This window comes from Sinocyclocheilus rhinocerous, unplaced genomic scaffold, assembly GCF_001515625.1.
Source record: "Sinocyclocheilus rhinocerous isolate Xijiao unplaced genomic scaffold, SAMN03320098_v1.1 scaffold945, whole genome shotgun sequence".
NCBI lineage: Eukaryota > Metazoa > Chordata > Actinopteri > Cypriniformes > Cyprinidae > Sinocyclocheilus > Sinocyclocheilus rhinocerous.
In genome coordinates, this window is record NW_015629570.1 from 1,413,911 (window position 1) to 1,429,554 (window position 15,644).

General features: G+C 34.5%; 1 protein-coding gene across 1 annotated transcript in view; it reads left to right on the forward strand.

Moving 5' to 3' along the window:
• Positions 1-3,358: 3,358 nt before the first annotated feature.
• Positions 3,359-15,644, forward strand: part of LOC107739359 (parathyroid hormone 2 receptor-like) — a 28,295-nt gene continuing 16,009 nt past the window's right edge. Inside the window, exons 1-7 of the mRNA XM_016551453.1 lie at positions 3,359-3,421; positions 4,080-4,182; positions 10,732-10,842; positions 10,928-11,043; positions 11,293-11,390; positions 12,809-12,992; positions 14,603-14,756. Coding sequence (XP_016406939.1) covers positions 3,359-3,421; positions 4,080-4,182; positions 10,732-10,842; positions 10,928-11,043; positions 11,293-11,390; positions 12,809-12,992; positions 14,603-14,756 — 829 coding nt within the window. The remainder of the gene's footprint in view (positions 3,422-4,079; positions 4,183-10,731; positions 10,843-10,927; positions 11,044-11,292; positions 11,391-12,808; positions 12,993-14,602; positions 14,757-15,644) is intronic.

The following is a 15,644-nucleotide window of genomic DNA, read 5'->3' on the forward strand; positions in this document are numbered from 1 at the left end:
ATACTATTTTAATAATAAACTAAAAAAATACCTTTTAATATTTTAATTTATTTTAAATACTTTTTAATATTTTTAACAAACTATAATAATAAAAAATACTGTTTTAATAAAAAATAAAATTTTAATTAACAAAATAACCTATTTTAACAAAAATATTAAATACGTTTTAAAATACCTATATAAAAATAAAATGAAAAATAGTTTTAAAAATTATTTTAGTTAAAATAAAAATGGTAGTGCACATTTCGAAGGTGGCCCTTTATTCGGCAGTGTCTGGCACGTTTCAGCAGTAATGTGTCCCTTACATGCAGCGGTCCAGCACTAATCTGAGATGGATGAATGACCCAAATGAACACGATTCAAATAAAACAATGACAACATGTGGTTCTCTGCCCAGAATGCAGAGGAGGGTGAAAATCCCAGCACAAGAGTTCAACAGAAAACAGGATTTAAATAGAGACAGGCAAGGGAGAGAGAGGAACTTTTTGAAGTTGTCATATTTTGAAAGAGGTCTTATAAGGCTCTTCACATTCTGCCAAAAACGAGCTGCCTTCAGGGCAGAGTTCTACTTCTTGCAAGACACATTTGAAGGAGAAAAAGGTTGATGATGAATATGAAACCACATGAAGGACAAGATGAAAGAGGAGAACATAACAGAATGATGGGCTAGAACTGAATGGAATAGAAATAATTCTGCTGAGGGTAGTTTTGATTACGTAAAAGCCCTGTATTTTCTTGAACAGAATAGAATAACCTATTATTATTATTATAGAGAAGAGATGATGTCTGTTTGAGACAGATAATCAAGGTAGTTTGAGTTAAATCAGTGTCCAAATCAGTGAAATTGCTCTCAAATTGCTGTGTATTCTCTCATGTCTCTCAGACATTGTTCACCTGTATGAAAGAATGCACTAATACAGTTGGTTTTATATAAAATTATAAAAAATATAGCCTATGAGTCAAAGCGTGTCTATCTGTGGTCAGTAGCCTATACTATTGTGTATTTCCCTTCAAAATTAACAGACAATCAGAAAATAGCTCCCAAACACTTGGCTGGTCTCAAATGGACAGATCGAGGTGAACAGAAAGAAAACAGATAAAGAGGTTTTAAAATCTTACATCTAAAATGTAAAGACGTCTGTGAAAATCTTTGAAATTAATCTTTACAACGCAGTTGTGGCTTCAGTAACGTCGCTGTTTAAATCAGGTCAATCCGGAGTAGAAATGCGCCATTTCTACAGCTGTGGCTTTAACTCGCTCTCTTTCCTAACACTGCAGGGATCCCCTGCCTACACATTCATCTCAAATCAACCGTCTGGCAAATCTACTGAACGCTTCTCCATGTTGAGGAACTTTGCGGTAATCTTTTGGTAACGCGTCAAGGCGCCGTTATCTACTTTTCCAGCACGTGAGAATGAGAAGATTCGATGTTTTGGCGGAATACAAAACTTACGCTCAATTTTCACGAGAAAGATAAAGTTTTCTAGCCTAATGCTTTGGAGAGGAAAAGACATTGCAGCGCTTTGGTTGAGAGGGTTCCTTTCAGCACCGATCCATTCATGAGGATGTTGTCACGGTGCAAATTATTCACTGATATAAGTGGGGCAACTGTCAGGAATTTCCCGCCTCGTAATCTTTTAAGGTTCGCCTCATGCAATCCAATTTGTCTTTTGGCGCCCTTTGTACTATCATTTAACCGTCGACTATCCTAAAGACGTTTTAAACAAAACATTATAGTAACACTATGACATTATAGATTTTGTGATATATTTTTGATTTATAATAATAAATAACAGTGAATTAGAGTAGGTAATACAGTTTGTTACGGAACTGCTGCTACACTTAATTTGTTTGTGCTCAGCATTGGTTAATAACGCTCTGACTAAAATAAATAAATAGCTTAGCCTATTTATGATTTGTTTGTGTAGCGTAAAAAGATGATCTTCTCCGAAAGAGTTCGAATGGCGTAGTAGGCTATATTGTAGCTACGGTACAATGCAACTTGGCAAGCATAGGCTATAGGCTATGTGATCGTGGACCAATATCATTATATCAATAGGCCTATAGAATAATGAAATTGAATATTGAAAATCTGCAATCTGAGGGTGCAAAAAAAAATCTAAATATTGAGAAAATCGCCTTTAAAGTTGTCCAAATGAAGTTTTTAGCCATGCATATTACTAATCAAAAGGTAAGTTTGGATATAGCCTATTTACGGTAGGAAATTTACAAAATATCTTCATGGAACATGATCTACAATAATCTTAATGATTTTTGGCATAAAAGAAAAATCGATCATTTTGACCCACAGTGTATTATTTTTGGCTATTGCTACAAATATACCCATGCTATGACTGGTTTTGTGGACCAGGGTCACATATACTGCACTAACGTTAAGTCACAAAAGGCTACTAGATTTAATTTGTGTAGCGAAAAAACAATAATGATTCTAACCGAAAGCGTTCGAACGACGTAACGTTACTGTAACGGTTACTAGCGATCGAAGCTTCTCGCAAGAGTCTATTTCCACTCTGGCTAACTTAAAGGGGTCATATGATGCAATTTCATTTTTTCCTTTCTCTTTGGAGTGTTACAAGCTCTTGGTGCATAAAGAAGATCTGTAAAGTTGCAAAGACTAAAGTCTCAAATATGTGGAAAATAATGTTTTTTTTTTACTTTAAACCGCATAAACACATTTCATTACACCAAATACACAAAATAATGTTCTTTTTAGCAGCATCATATGACCCCTTTAAAGTGATAAATAGCTACTTGATTTGTCTGTGTACAGTGCGAATTAAAAAATACTTAAAGAAAGCGTTCTAGCGGCGTATAAACTTGTTAACTAAACTTTTATGGTAGGACGTTCGAAAACGCATTAACATAGGCTACACTAGGCTATATAGTGGGTATTTTATCATTTCTGTCTTTTTTATTGATATCATTTTACGGTTAACACTATTTCTATTCATATTTTTTAAGTAACACTTGATTTACTTAAGAAGGGTTTTTGACAAGTTCCAGAAATGGAAGAGGAATAAAATACAGCTAGGGCAGTTGTGATTAGCCTATGTAAAGTTATTAATTTGAATTTTGCATATTCAAGAGGGGGTTCCACCCCACCAGTGCTGCGCAGAGGTGCACCATTCTCTCTTGTTTGTCTGAAGGAGTATTTCTGCTGTAGGTGCTTTCAGCAGATGCTGAGTTCATTTTCCAGTGGAAATATGGAGCTGGATAAAATCACCGGAGATACAGGAAAGGCACACATTGAGCTTTACGCGCTGAGAAAACACATCATCTGAGCAAATACAGTCAGTTTTCATGTATACGTATTTTAAATGCTGTGAAACCGTTCAAAATGTGGATTATAATACTGTGGATATTTGTCCAAGTTTTGCTTGGCACTTCAGTCGAAGCACAGGTAAGATGAATAAACAATTTATTGCATTTTTTCATCCTCATTTCACCTCAACTTAATGTTTGTATTTAAATTTGAAGCCCAACACATGTATTAATTCTTTTAACTTAATAACTCTGACAGATCTAAATGTTTAGCTTCCTATCAGGTTCTTTGTGAAAACCGACAATACAAAATGTTTCAATCGTATTTAACTCTTATAATCATTGTCAACGACGTAACCTAACGTAGTCAGGTTAATTCAGTCGTTTTAAATCATATTTTTTGACTTAAATAAGCCACTTAATTTAGATTTTACCTCATAAACCATTTTAAGCTTAACTGATTAGCATTGTAAGGTCATATATGTAAAGTCAGATGTTACAAATATGACATAAATATACAAATATGAAATAATTGTATGAAATATTGCAGAAATAGTTGGCATATTGCTAAATCTGAGGGATAAATTGTTGGATTTAGTTTTGAAAAAATTACAAAAGAATTCTATTATTAAATGCAAATCTCTTGATGCTCTTCATGATGAAGCTTTGAAGGTCTGCTGTTGGCTTTGAAACTCCAAGACACCTCCAACTCATCTGATTGGATGGTTTCTAATCAAATCTAAAATCAAGAGTCAAACTGTCAGACAATATATGTCTCTGTTTTTGTCTCCGGGCAGCATGTGGACCCTGAAGTGGGGTTAACAGCTCAGGAGCAAGTTCTCCTGCTGTACGACATCAAACTGCAGTGCCTTCAGAACATCTCCGAACACAATCCTGCTGGTAAGACCTCACCTGTGGATTCTGTTTGGTCCTCTGAACCTTTTTCTCTCTAATGTGATGTTCAGTGGGAACCGAGAGGATAGATCATTTGCATAACTGATAGAAATATGAGGGATCAAGATGAAAGTCACTCACACTAAAACACATTTATGTCATTAGTTCATTTGTTCATTAGTTTAAAAGCCTTTTACATGTGAATTCACATCTGACGCATAATCCGTGGAACAGAATGTGACATTAGAATCTGCTTAGAGGACTTCTGTCGAAATCTGCCACCAGAGAGAACCAAGATTCGTTTCAACTGAAGAATCTCAGAGCTTTCATTGGTTCATGTGGTTTCTGAGCTTGAATCTGTCTTGGTCCTGTCCAAGTGTCTTTGGTCTCTCTGCTTTGAGACTTTATTTAGATACTGAATTACCTTGCAGTCATATAACGTCTATATCTGCCCACTCATATAAGCATCTCAGCATATGCAGTGGAGTCCAAATGATGGCACTAGTGGAAAAAAAAGAAAAAAAAATGTGTCTGCTTTCCATTTAATTTGATGCAGATTCAAGAATATCGATCTCAGCTGTGATGGATTTGTCGCTTTTTAAGTTGGCTCCGTTTAATTATAACAACACCCGCAGGCTCTTCTGTTTGATCCAATTTGATAGATTTTTTACAGTAAATGACATAAAGGTGACAGTTTTCCAGCTTAAAAAGCTTGGAGTATGTTGTTAAAAAACTGGTTTTGTAACCAATAGGTTGTGGGTTTGAATCCCAACAGGATTCTTCATGCATCATCACTGCTGAGCAAGAATACACTGGTGTAGGATTTACTTTGAAACATTTTTCACTCAGAAGTTGCTAATAAATTTCATAAATCATTACAAAGAAATGACACATTCAATTAAATATGTCATTTTGGAGAAAAAAGACTGAAATAGGATTTTCTTGTAAAACCTACTCCAAATAAAGGCTGCAAATGTACTGAAACTTTTGAAGTGCAATTGCTTTTGGATGTGCCACAGCAAAAATACTCCACTTATGTACATCCAATCCAATCCTTTTGAACTCTGAAGGGAGTTTGTGATGTCACAGATTAATGGTGTAGTGCGGCTTGTGAGTCACCCTGCTGTTTACAGAAGCTGACGCACATTTATTGTTTTTCTTCCAATTTTCCTGTTTTTTTTCCCCTTCTTCTTCATTTATACATGTTGGTTCTAGCATTAACCATGTGTTGGCTGATTGTGTGACTAGGCATACCAAGTTAAGATGGTGAAAGGTTCCTGGTTACCTGCGTAATTCTGAATTAGGATGCAGAGGAAGGTATGATTTAAGAACTTGATGATTCAAGTAGATGATTCAAGCATACTGTATGTGAATCATCAGAGAGACATGAAACTCAGTGATGGCTCCTCACACCTATTTAAAAAAAATCACTGAACTATAAATGCTTTTGTGAATTGAGACTCTTCCATTCAGCTGCACAGGATTATACATGTTCCAAGCTCAAGTCTTGTTATATCCTGCAGTTTCTCCAACAAAATCTTCTTATCATCTAATAATCGAACACATTCTGGTGTCATATCCAATACAGATGAATATTTCCAAACCCAACAAGCACAAATGGCGTGCTAACAGATTTTGCTAATAGAAAATGCATTGATGTCAATGAGTTTGTGTAAAAATGTAATTAAATAATTACAGAGAGAATTTTCTGAAGAAAATTTGAGAGGTGTTTGATTCTCCAAAACACCACCAAAATGCTGGCATGCAAAAATGGTGTAGGATTTACTTTGAAGCAATTTTCACTCAACAAATAGTTACAAAGAAACATCACGTAACACATTGAATTAAATGTCAAATGTTGAAGTAGAAAGACGTACTCTAATAATCTTTGTTTTACTTACAACTGGGTTCCAAAAGATAAGCTGCATTTATTCAACAGTTCAATAAACAAGACTTTAGTGTTGATTAAATTATGCTTTAGGCACAATATTTTATCAGCTACTTTTCCTTTCTAAAGTGTTTATTTATTTTTATATATTTAAGAAAAGTTTCTGTGTGGTGTAAGAATTTTAACCTTAACCATTATTTAAAATAAGAAAGACCAGAATGAATTGTGTTTATGAACAAATCATTTGTTTGAATGATTCATTGACTCAACCACAAGACCCATGTTTGTTTCTGGGCATCGCTATCTCGTGACCAATTTGTACGTATGTTATGAGGTGGCTAATTTGTACGAATTCGTACGACATCACTCATACGATTTTGTTTGATTTATCGTAACGTGTAGATTTAGGGGCGGGGTTAGGGTGGTCCTTCGTATGAATTCCTACAAATTAGCCACCTCGTAAAATACATGTGATTTTTTCAAAAATCGTATGAGTGAGGTCATTCGCATTCACATGAATTAGCCACCTGGTAAAATATGTAAAAATTGATCATGAGATAGCATCCTAGGAATGGACATTGGTATTGTGGTTGAGTCAATGAATCATTCAAACAAATGATTCATTCAGAACCACTGTTCATTCCATTTTGCCAGTGTTTTCTATGCAAAGATTTGATTTCAAAAACCGTATCATAGCTATTAAACTATTTCTTGTTATGATTTCAAATCTGTATTTTACCTCAGAAGGATCTCAAAGAAAAAAGAGGTGCTAAAGTCTGATTTTGTGGTGGATGTGCTTTAAAATTAAATTATTATCATCTTAATTCAAGTGATGAAGGATTGTGAAAGTCTGACAGTAATTAGTGTTGAGTATTAATGTAAGGTTAAATGTTTGAAACTGATTAACAGTTGAAAACATTAATTTCAGAAAATCAGAAATTTAGAAAAGTAATCAAATGTAATCAATTACATTACTTTAATAAAGTAATTGAAATAGTTGCACTACTGATTACATTTTACATAGGGTAACTTGTAATCTGTATCCTATTACATTTTTCAAATTATGATATTGAATTGAAATAATATGGTAACAAATACCAACAATATCAAGCAGCATAGTGCATTGTTTCTGTACAGGTAAAATAACTGGAAGCGAATGACACCGGAAGTGTCGCACAATCACTCTTACATTAAAAAATAAGCTGGATAAGCGCTCTTGAAACGCCGCTCAGCTAATCATATTCAAGGACCAGAATGAACTGTTGCATAAACCGCATAAGCCTATATCTTTCATACAGACACGCCAATTGTAGGGTACTTTATTTCCGAACCCAATTATAAAGCACCCACCAGATATTACATTTTAAAATCTCTAACCCGCTGTAAAAATGGCTTTTATTAAAGGTTTATGTTTGCAGTCATTTTCTTTTCATTTGGATATTTGTGCACAGTAAACATGAAGGCTATACAAAAGTCTTCTTTGTTTGACAACATTTGCTAATATTGGTTATTAGAGTTAATTAGAGTGTAGCCGTTGTCATTTGCATCAAGTTGTCGAATGTTCTCGCTGAACCTTCATTTGCCATGGCAACTCTCGGAATGTTCTCAGAATATTCAAGATAATATAATTTATTATGTGTGGGCTCTGATATTACTGTTCTGTTAAATTTTTTCCAGCCATCTCAATGGCAAAAAGTGACCCAATTTACCTGAATTCACCCCATATGTGACCCTGGACCACATAACCTGTCATAAGTAGCACAATTATCTTTGTAGCAATAGCCAACAATACATTGTATGGGTCAAAATTATCAATTTTTCTTTTATTACAAAAAGCATTAGTTTATTAAGTAAAGATCATGTTCCATGAAGATATTTTGTAAATTTCTTACCATAAATATATCAAAACTTAATTTTGGATTAGTAATATGCATTGCTAAGGATTTCATTTGGTCAACTTTAAAGGCAATGTTCTCAATATTTACATTTTTTTGCACCCTCAGATTTTCAAATAGTTGCATCTCGGCCAAATATTGTCCTATCCTAACAAACCATACATCAATTGAAAGCTTATTTATTCAGCTAAATCTTAATTTCGAAAAATTTACCCTTATGACTGGTTTTGTGGTCCAAGGTCACATATGTACCTGTACATATCTGAAGTCAGGACCTAAAAAAAAAAAAAATGTCTTAAGTGTGAAAGACGACATCTCACCCCAGTGACCATTGAAATCTACAAATAGATATAATGCACAGTTTGTTGCTCTTTCTTTCAACCCTCTTCAGCAAACCACCATGCTGAATTTAGCTGTACTGATTCACTCACTCTGAATAAAGTTTCCAAATAGCATCATGCTCTTTTAGCACTGCAAACCCTCTCTTCTTTTTTCAAGGAATTGACCGGTTGGTGCTTCCAAACAGAGACTCTGCCCTTTTCCCACACTGATCTGCGGGGGTTTAGATCAATGTTTCACGGAATACTTGCACTTAGAATGAAAATGTACAACAGTGTCAAATCAATGAGCCGGAAGGAAAGATAAACCGTACATGGTTTTGAGGATATTCCTTTCATAATACATCATGTTCACTTTGCAAGATTATAATTAATATTCTTCTTCATTTTCTTGAAAGCTTCTGTTTTCAAACGCAGAGTAGCACGATGTATTTGATTAATAATGCATCTTTTGTTGTGGCGCTTAGTTAGTTGTCATGTTGGAAAATGTGTGAAAATTGCTGAGGCAAATAGAGCTTTTATGCTTCGATGAAAGCATTGTTGTCGCAGTTATAAAGTCTGAGAACGTGAGATGTCAAATCTCACTGAAGATGACCCTGTTATCGTCGGTTACTAAAGAAACTATAATTACATTAGACATTCCCCGAGGGACTCTTAATGGTTTTAATTAGGTTCAGTTTTGAGTGAGCAACGGACCAGCAATGAAACACATGCAGAATTCATTTCTGCCGTTCGAGAATCTATCCACGATTTCGACTAGAATAGGGCTGGGTATACAGATTACCAATTCGAAGGGCAGTGTTTCAGACAGATTTATTTCAGAATCAGTAATCATTTGGAATCGGCACTAAAAACAGCCAATTTGTGTCAAAATCTCCATACAGTACAGTAGTCCCGTTGTGTCTTTCTGATTCACTAAAAGAACTAAAAGTCGATTGCTTTGGAATCTCCGTACATTGGTCCTGTTGTATGTTTTTAATTCACTAAAAAGAACCGACACATAAGAGTCAATTGCTTTTGATTCACTAAAATGAACTGGCTCATATGAGTCATTTGTTTCAGAAATGCCATACACTGTTCCCATTGTGTGTTTCTGATTCACTAAAAAGTACCAACTTATAAGAGTCAATTGCCTTGGAATCACCGTACATTGGTCCTGCTGTATGTTTTTGATTCACTAAAAAGAACCGACACATAAGAGTCAGTTGCTTTGGATTCACCATATCATATGCTTTTGATTCACTAAAAAGAACTGGCTCATAAGAGTAATTTGTTTCAGAAATGCCATACGCTGGTCCCGTTGTGTGTTTCTGATTCACTGAAAAGAACCGACTCATAAGAGTCAATTGTTTCAGAATTGCCATATACTGGTCCTGTTGTATGTTTCTGATTTACTAAAAAGAATATAGTGGTGCTTTGTGTTTTTGAGTCACTAAAAAAAGCCGGTCATAAGAATCATTTGTTTGTGAATCAGACTGCAATGTCGTGTTTGTTTTTGCATGCAGCTTGTGAGGACAATTCAATTTAACACAATTACTTGCCAATTTTGTTTTCAGTATGTGTCACTACTTAGTCTTAGATGTTTCTCCTTTCCTAGAAAGGAAACATACAGTATTAAAGTATTGTTGACACACTTTATTGTACATATAGTGCTGCTACGTTGAAATTGTTATATGATGATATTCTCTCTGACTGCTGACAAACCTGAGCTGTTAGTCTTAGATGTTTCTCCTAGCATGTTTCTCCTTTCCTAGAAAGGAAACATACAGTATTAAAGTATTGTTGACACACTGTATTGTACATATAGTGCTGCTACGTTGAAATTGTTATATGATGATATTCTCTCTGACTGCTGACAAACCTGAGCTGATATTGTTGAGATTTTCTGAGAAGCATGCATGATATCTGAGACTTGAGAAGGTTAAGGCAGTATGCATATTTATTATCTCTCTGTACATTTTTACTCTATTTCTTATCTGCATTTCTCATCTTCTGTAGCTTGCTTGCTAATCTAGTTGCCTAATGAACTTGGCATTGTGTATTATGAATATTCTTGGCTCTTATAAGAATAAAGGCATCTGCTATGCATACATTTAAATGTTTTTATTACAATTATTTCATTATTTGGCAGTGGAATTGGATTTCTGTTCGTTTTTTGGATTTCTTTCTCAAAAGTACTAAAAGAATCGTTAATGGGACCATTAATGAAATGGAATCGTTTAGGGAAATTGGAACCAGAACCAAAGAAGCAGAAAATGTTTGCCAAAAAATCCATTCACTCTCTTTTTAGTTTCACTGCTAGGAGAAACAGTTGAGATGTTAAAGCAGTTTCATCTGTGATTTTCCTCCGACAGGAATCTTAACTTCCAGACTTTGTTGAGATCGCATTTCCACCCTACGAAGTGTGATTGTGGTTTACACATTTTGTACACAGATGAGGTCTGTTCTCCTGGATGGGACGGGTTGGTTTGCTGGCCTCAAGCTTCTCCAGGAACCGTCACCAAAGTGCCGTGTCCCAGCTACGTGTACGACTTCAACCACAACGGTACTTGCGAAACTTCTTTGAACAAATTTCCCAGTTTCTTTACAACAATGTCTAGTCAAATTGTTCTGTTTCTTCATTTTCGCAGGATTTGCATACCGTCATTGCGACTTGAATGGATCGTGGGTATCAGTGGAGAACAGAACTTGGGTCAATTATTCAGACTGTCTGCGTTTCTTGGCTCCAGGCATTGAAAAGGGCAAAGTAAGTCCAATTAAACAGGCTGGAAGAGTTTGAGGTGTCTTATTGACAAGTTTCGAAATCATTCAAGAGTTACTTTTTGATAACAACGGTCCAATGAGATGTAGTTGGGTTGGTGTCTTTAAACGCAAAGCTGTAAAGCTGCTTATATAGTTTCAAATGCCCCTTTTTTATCAAGTGAGAAGTCTTTGGAAATGTTTAGGATGTCGAGTTGCATTCGATGAGATGACTCAAGTGTTGTTGTGTTTCCAGAGGGACTTTTTCGAGCGGCTGCACATCATGTACACAGTCGGCTATGCGGTGTCATTTAGCTCACTGCTGGTGGCCATTTTCATCATTGGATACTTTCGGTAATTGAACATTGGTCCCAGAAGACTTTGGTTCCACACAGCAAGTTAAAGAAACACTAATAACTCCATGTATTCATTAGCAGGTTGCACAGCAAGCAAACGTATTACACTTGTTCCACACAAGTGGCTGCTGTTGAGGGACTCATGCACAACGATTCAGACCAGGTCTTCATCTTTAAAGACCCTCAGACATTAAATTAGCTGAAGAGTTCCCCATTGAGTTTCTGCTATAACTGAACAACTTGTACTTTGCTTTTTCTAATTAAAAGGCTTCACTGAAGGATGTTATTGGGTCCACGTTTATGCATAATTATTATGATATATTTTTAATAAACCTAGCCAAATTAAAACCACAGAAAACATTTTAATTACTTAAAATAAAATAAACATTAACTGAAATAAAATATTTAGAAAAATAATATTTTCAGCCAAGGTAAATTTGGTCATTTTCATTTAGTTTTAAGTAATAAAAAATTAAAAGTAAGTAAACTAAAACTAAAAATTACATCTTAATATAAACTAATAAAAATGACAAATAACAAAATGACTAAGAATAAATTAAAACAATTAAAAAATATTTTTGGGAAACAAATAAAAATGACAAAAGCGCATAACACAATTACAAAAAAAAAAAACTATAAATGAAAAATAATGTAAAAATTAGAATAAAAACTAAATCTAAAAATCTAATTGAAAATACTAAAAAAAAAGCTATAATAGTATACCAAAGTACTAAAATAACACTAATATGAAGGTCAACTCAAAACTGTCTTGAAAACTTTACCATATATATATATTTTTTATTTTTTTTACTTTTCAAACGTCATTTTATTGCTATAGACCTTTTTCAGCCCCAGACTTTCAATCTTAAAATATGAAAATCGATCATGAAAATATTAATTATTAAATTGATAATATAAACAGAGTGAAATAGACATAACATATTTAAATATTTTTTTTGTAAATTATTTATATCAATTTCTGAAAAAAAAAAAAAAATCCATCACAACAAACAATATTCATTCATTCATTCATTCATTTATTTTTAGTTTACTTGGTTACCAAGAAGACAACTGTCAATTAAGAGTTTGAGATTAAATATATGTCATTTATGAACAGAATATCTTTACTGTGCATAATCTCCAATAAAACTATGATTTTGTCAAATTATGCAAAAAGAATGACTTAATTGTGTGTATTTAGGATAAAATTAGCCTTAGCAAGACAAAAAGATGGCCTTTTTATTCCATAAATATTCTAAATTTCATTTCCACGACCACCATTTCCAGAACAGAATGAATGGTAATTTGAAATGTGGCGGATATGACATTTATTCATGCTGGTTTGAAGGGGAAAAACGACAAAACTGAAAAGATTCCCCTGCGATTAGCTGAAATTTTCTCTCTTTTGTCTTCCAGGCGTCTCCACTGCACCAGAAACTACATCCACATGCACCTCTTTGTGTCTTTCATGCTGCGCGCGGTGAGCATCTTCGTAAAAGACAGAGTGGTGTACGCTAATGGTGTGCTACAGGAGTACGACACCATGCTAATGGACAACATCAGCACCGTCTCCATTTCCCCGCTTGACAAGACTCAGTATGTGAGTGCAGTGAATGAGCCTACATTGATGAACCTGGCCAGGTTTAATGATTTTTTTTTTTCAGTTGAACTAGTTTTGGCTAAAATTACTTAAATTAACTTTAGTTAAATTAATATGATATGGGTTGAGTGTTTTTTGGTCATCCAAGATTCATTCGTTCTTGCGCTGCACAGGCTTTAACAATAAATTGCACTGTTTGAAATGCATTAGAGACTGCTGCAGGCTTGAAGTGCTCCTGGAATGTTCTATATGAGCTTGAAGCCGTAATAATGAAGTGATGTGCATTCAATTGATTTAAATTAAATGTGCATTTCTTACCATTCACTTCAAGATAAAGGTTGGAGGCTTTCAGGACTAATGCAGCAAAATTAAGAGTGCAGCAAATGTGAATTTAATACTGCATCAGTGTATTTTACAATTACCTGTTGAGCTACTAGAAATGATGGGAAATGTAGGTTTTTTTTCACCTCATAAATGCAGCTAAATGAGCACTATTTTCTGATTAACTTTGATATTTTTTTCATCAATAGTACACAAAATGAAAATTATTTGTATAAATAATTTATATAAATTAGATTGTATGAGTTTTTTTTTCAAATGAAAGTAAAAAAAATATTTTCTCTAAAAATATTGTTAGTGCATTGTTAATGTTTGAATGTGTAATTTTTCGTCATGTTTTCAGCAACAGCATGTTTAAATTAAAAGTTTACTAATCTTCACAATGCGTCTTTTTTGCGCCTTTGTTATTGTTGATGAAATTGAAAAATGTTTTTTGTTATCGAGGTTAACGTTTAAAGTGTGGCCATATTTAACGCTATTCTGCAAATGTTCTTTGACGAAATCCAGTCATTTCAATAGGAATCCACAAGTTCTGGAATTTCGCTTTAGGGCGAAAGACTTCCTAGCACAAATTTTACATCGGGTTTAAGTTGGTTAAGTGAATTCAGCATGTTGAATAACAGAATTTGCTTCATACATTGCTACATTATACATTACATAATCACTAACATTTTTTCGCTGAAATTTTGCTAATGTGGACCTTAACAACAATAAATTGTAGCAACTATATGAATGACCATGTCTGGTCACGCCAAAAATTTAAAAACGGCGGTCACAACTCAATATACTGTACTATGAAAGCCCATTTCTGCCACTGAACAAAAAATAAAATAGGTAATTGTGAATTTTTACACTATAAATTCCAAAATGTTAATATTACCCGAAAACAATTATGCAAAATTATTGCCTCAGAAAAATTTAGTTTAGGTTGCTTAATATATTCAGGTTTACTCAGAAGCCAATTTATGGCTTACACATTGCAATTCTGACCTTTTTAAAGAATTGTTAGATATAAACTCGCAATTGCAAGTTATAAAGTCAGACTTGTGAGATATAAACTCGCAATTAAGATAAACTTGCGTAAGAAAATGACATTTTATTTAATTGATACATTTATAGCTCTTGTGGTGGCATTCATGCACGTTCATCTTGTAAATACATTCATTCCAACTATAAGGTTGCATAATAATGAACGGTCGTGCTGTGTTTGGCTGAATGCTCACGGTTTGAGGATTCTGATTGGCTGAAGCCAGCATTGTTTGTACTTTCAGGTTGGCTGCAAGATCACAGTCCTGTTCTTCATTTATTTCCTGGCAACCAACTACTACTGGATCCTAGTGGAGGGCCTGTACCTTCACAGTCTCATTTTCATGGCGTTCTTCTCAGACTCCAAATATCTTTGGGGTTTCACTCTCATAGGGTGGGGTAAGTGCACATGTTAAGATCAATCAGCGCTTGATTTTGTTTTTAAACATTGTTTATTTTACCCTGCCCAGATGTAACCTAGCCAGTTTCACAGCTTGTTATGATAATTCTCATCTGAGGCTTGTGTTACGTCTGCCTTCAAGAATCTCGTTTTGGTGTCCTTTGAGTCGGCAACACTTACTTAAAACCTTATTTATTCATACTTTATTTTTGATGCATAATATTCGCCAGGAAAGCCAAACAGACACCTTTGATGTGCAAATACTTTTGGGAAGGTTCCCGCATTCTTAGATATTTTGTTGAAAGCCAAACGACAGAGAAGCCCAAACATGTTTGTCCTACTTTAAACAGACCAACAATGACACAGAGCCGAGAGTCAACAGCTCTGAAGTCACTGATAATGTGCGTTACTTAAGCAGCATATTGATCTTCCAAACATATTAATCAATAATGCATAATTAATGTTCCTGGCATCGATGTGTTTGTGGGAGAGTAACCACCTAATGAGGGTTAAACTTTCATATTCAAACACTCTGAAACATCAGATCAAAAACACATCGCTGGAACTTGTTTGCTGAGGTTTGCTTTTGGCTTTTTCATAATTAATAAACTCAGTATTTAGGGAGACACATCATCATAAATCAGTGCCCGCTGGGTCGTGTTCTCAGTGTGGTTTTTATAGCCAGATTATTAACATCTGGAAGTCGAAGTGTAATTTTCTCGATATTAAAATACTATCGCCATATAATGTGCAGTGGCAGCTGTAAATAAACCATCAGTATTTCGTTTTTATGATTACAATTTTTTTGAGGCAATTATATATATATATATATATATATATATGTGTGACGAGAGGGGCGGGGCCGAGAGCCGTGGGAACAGAGCGAG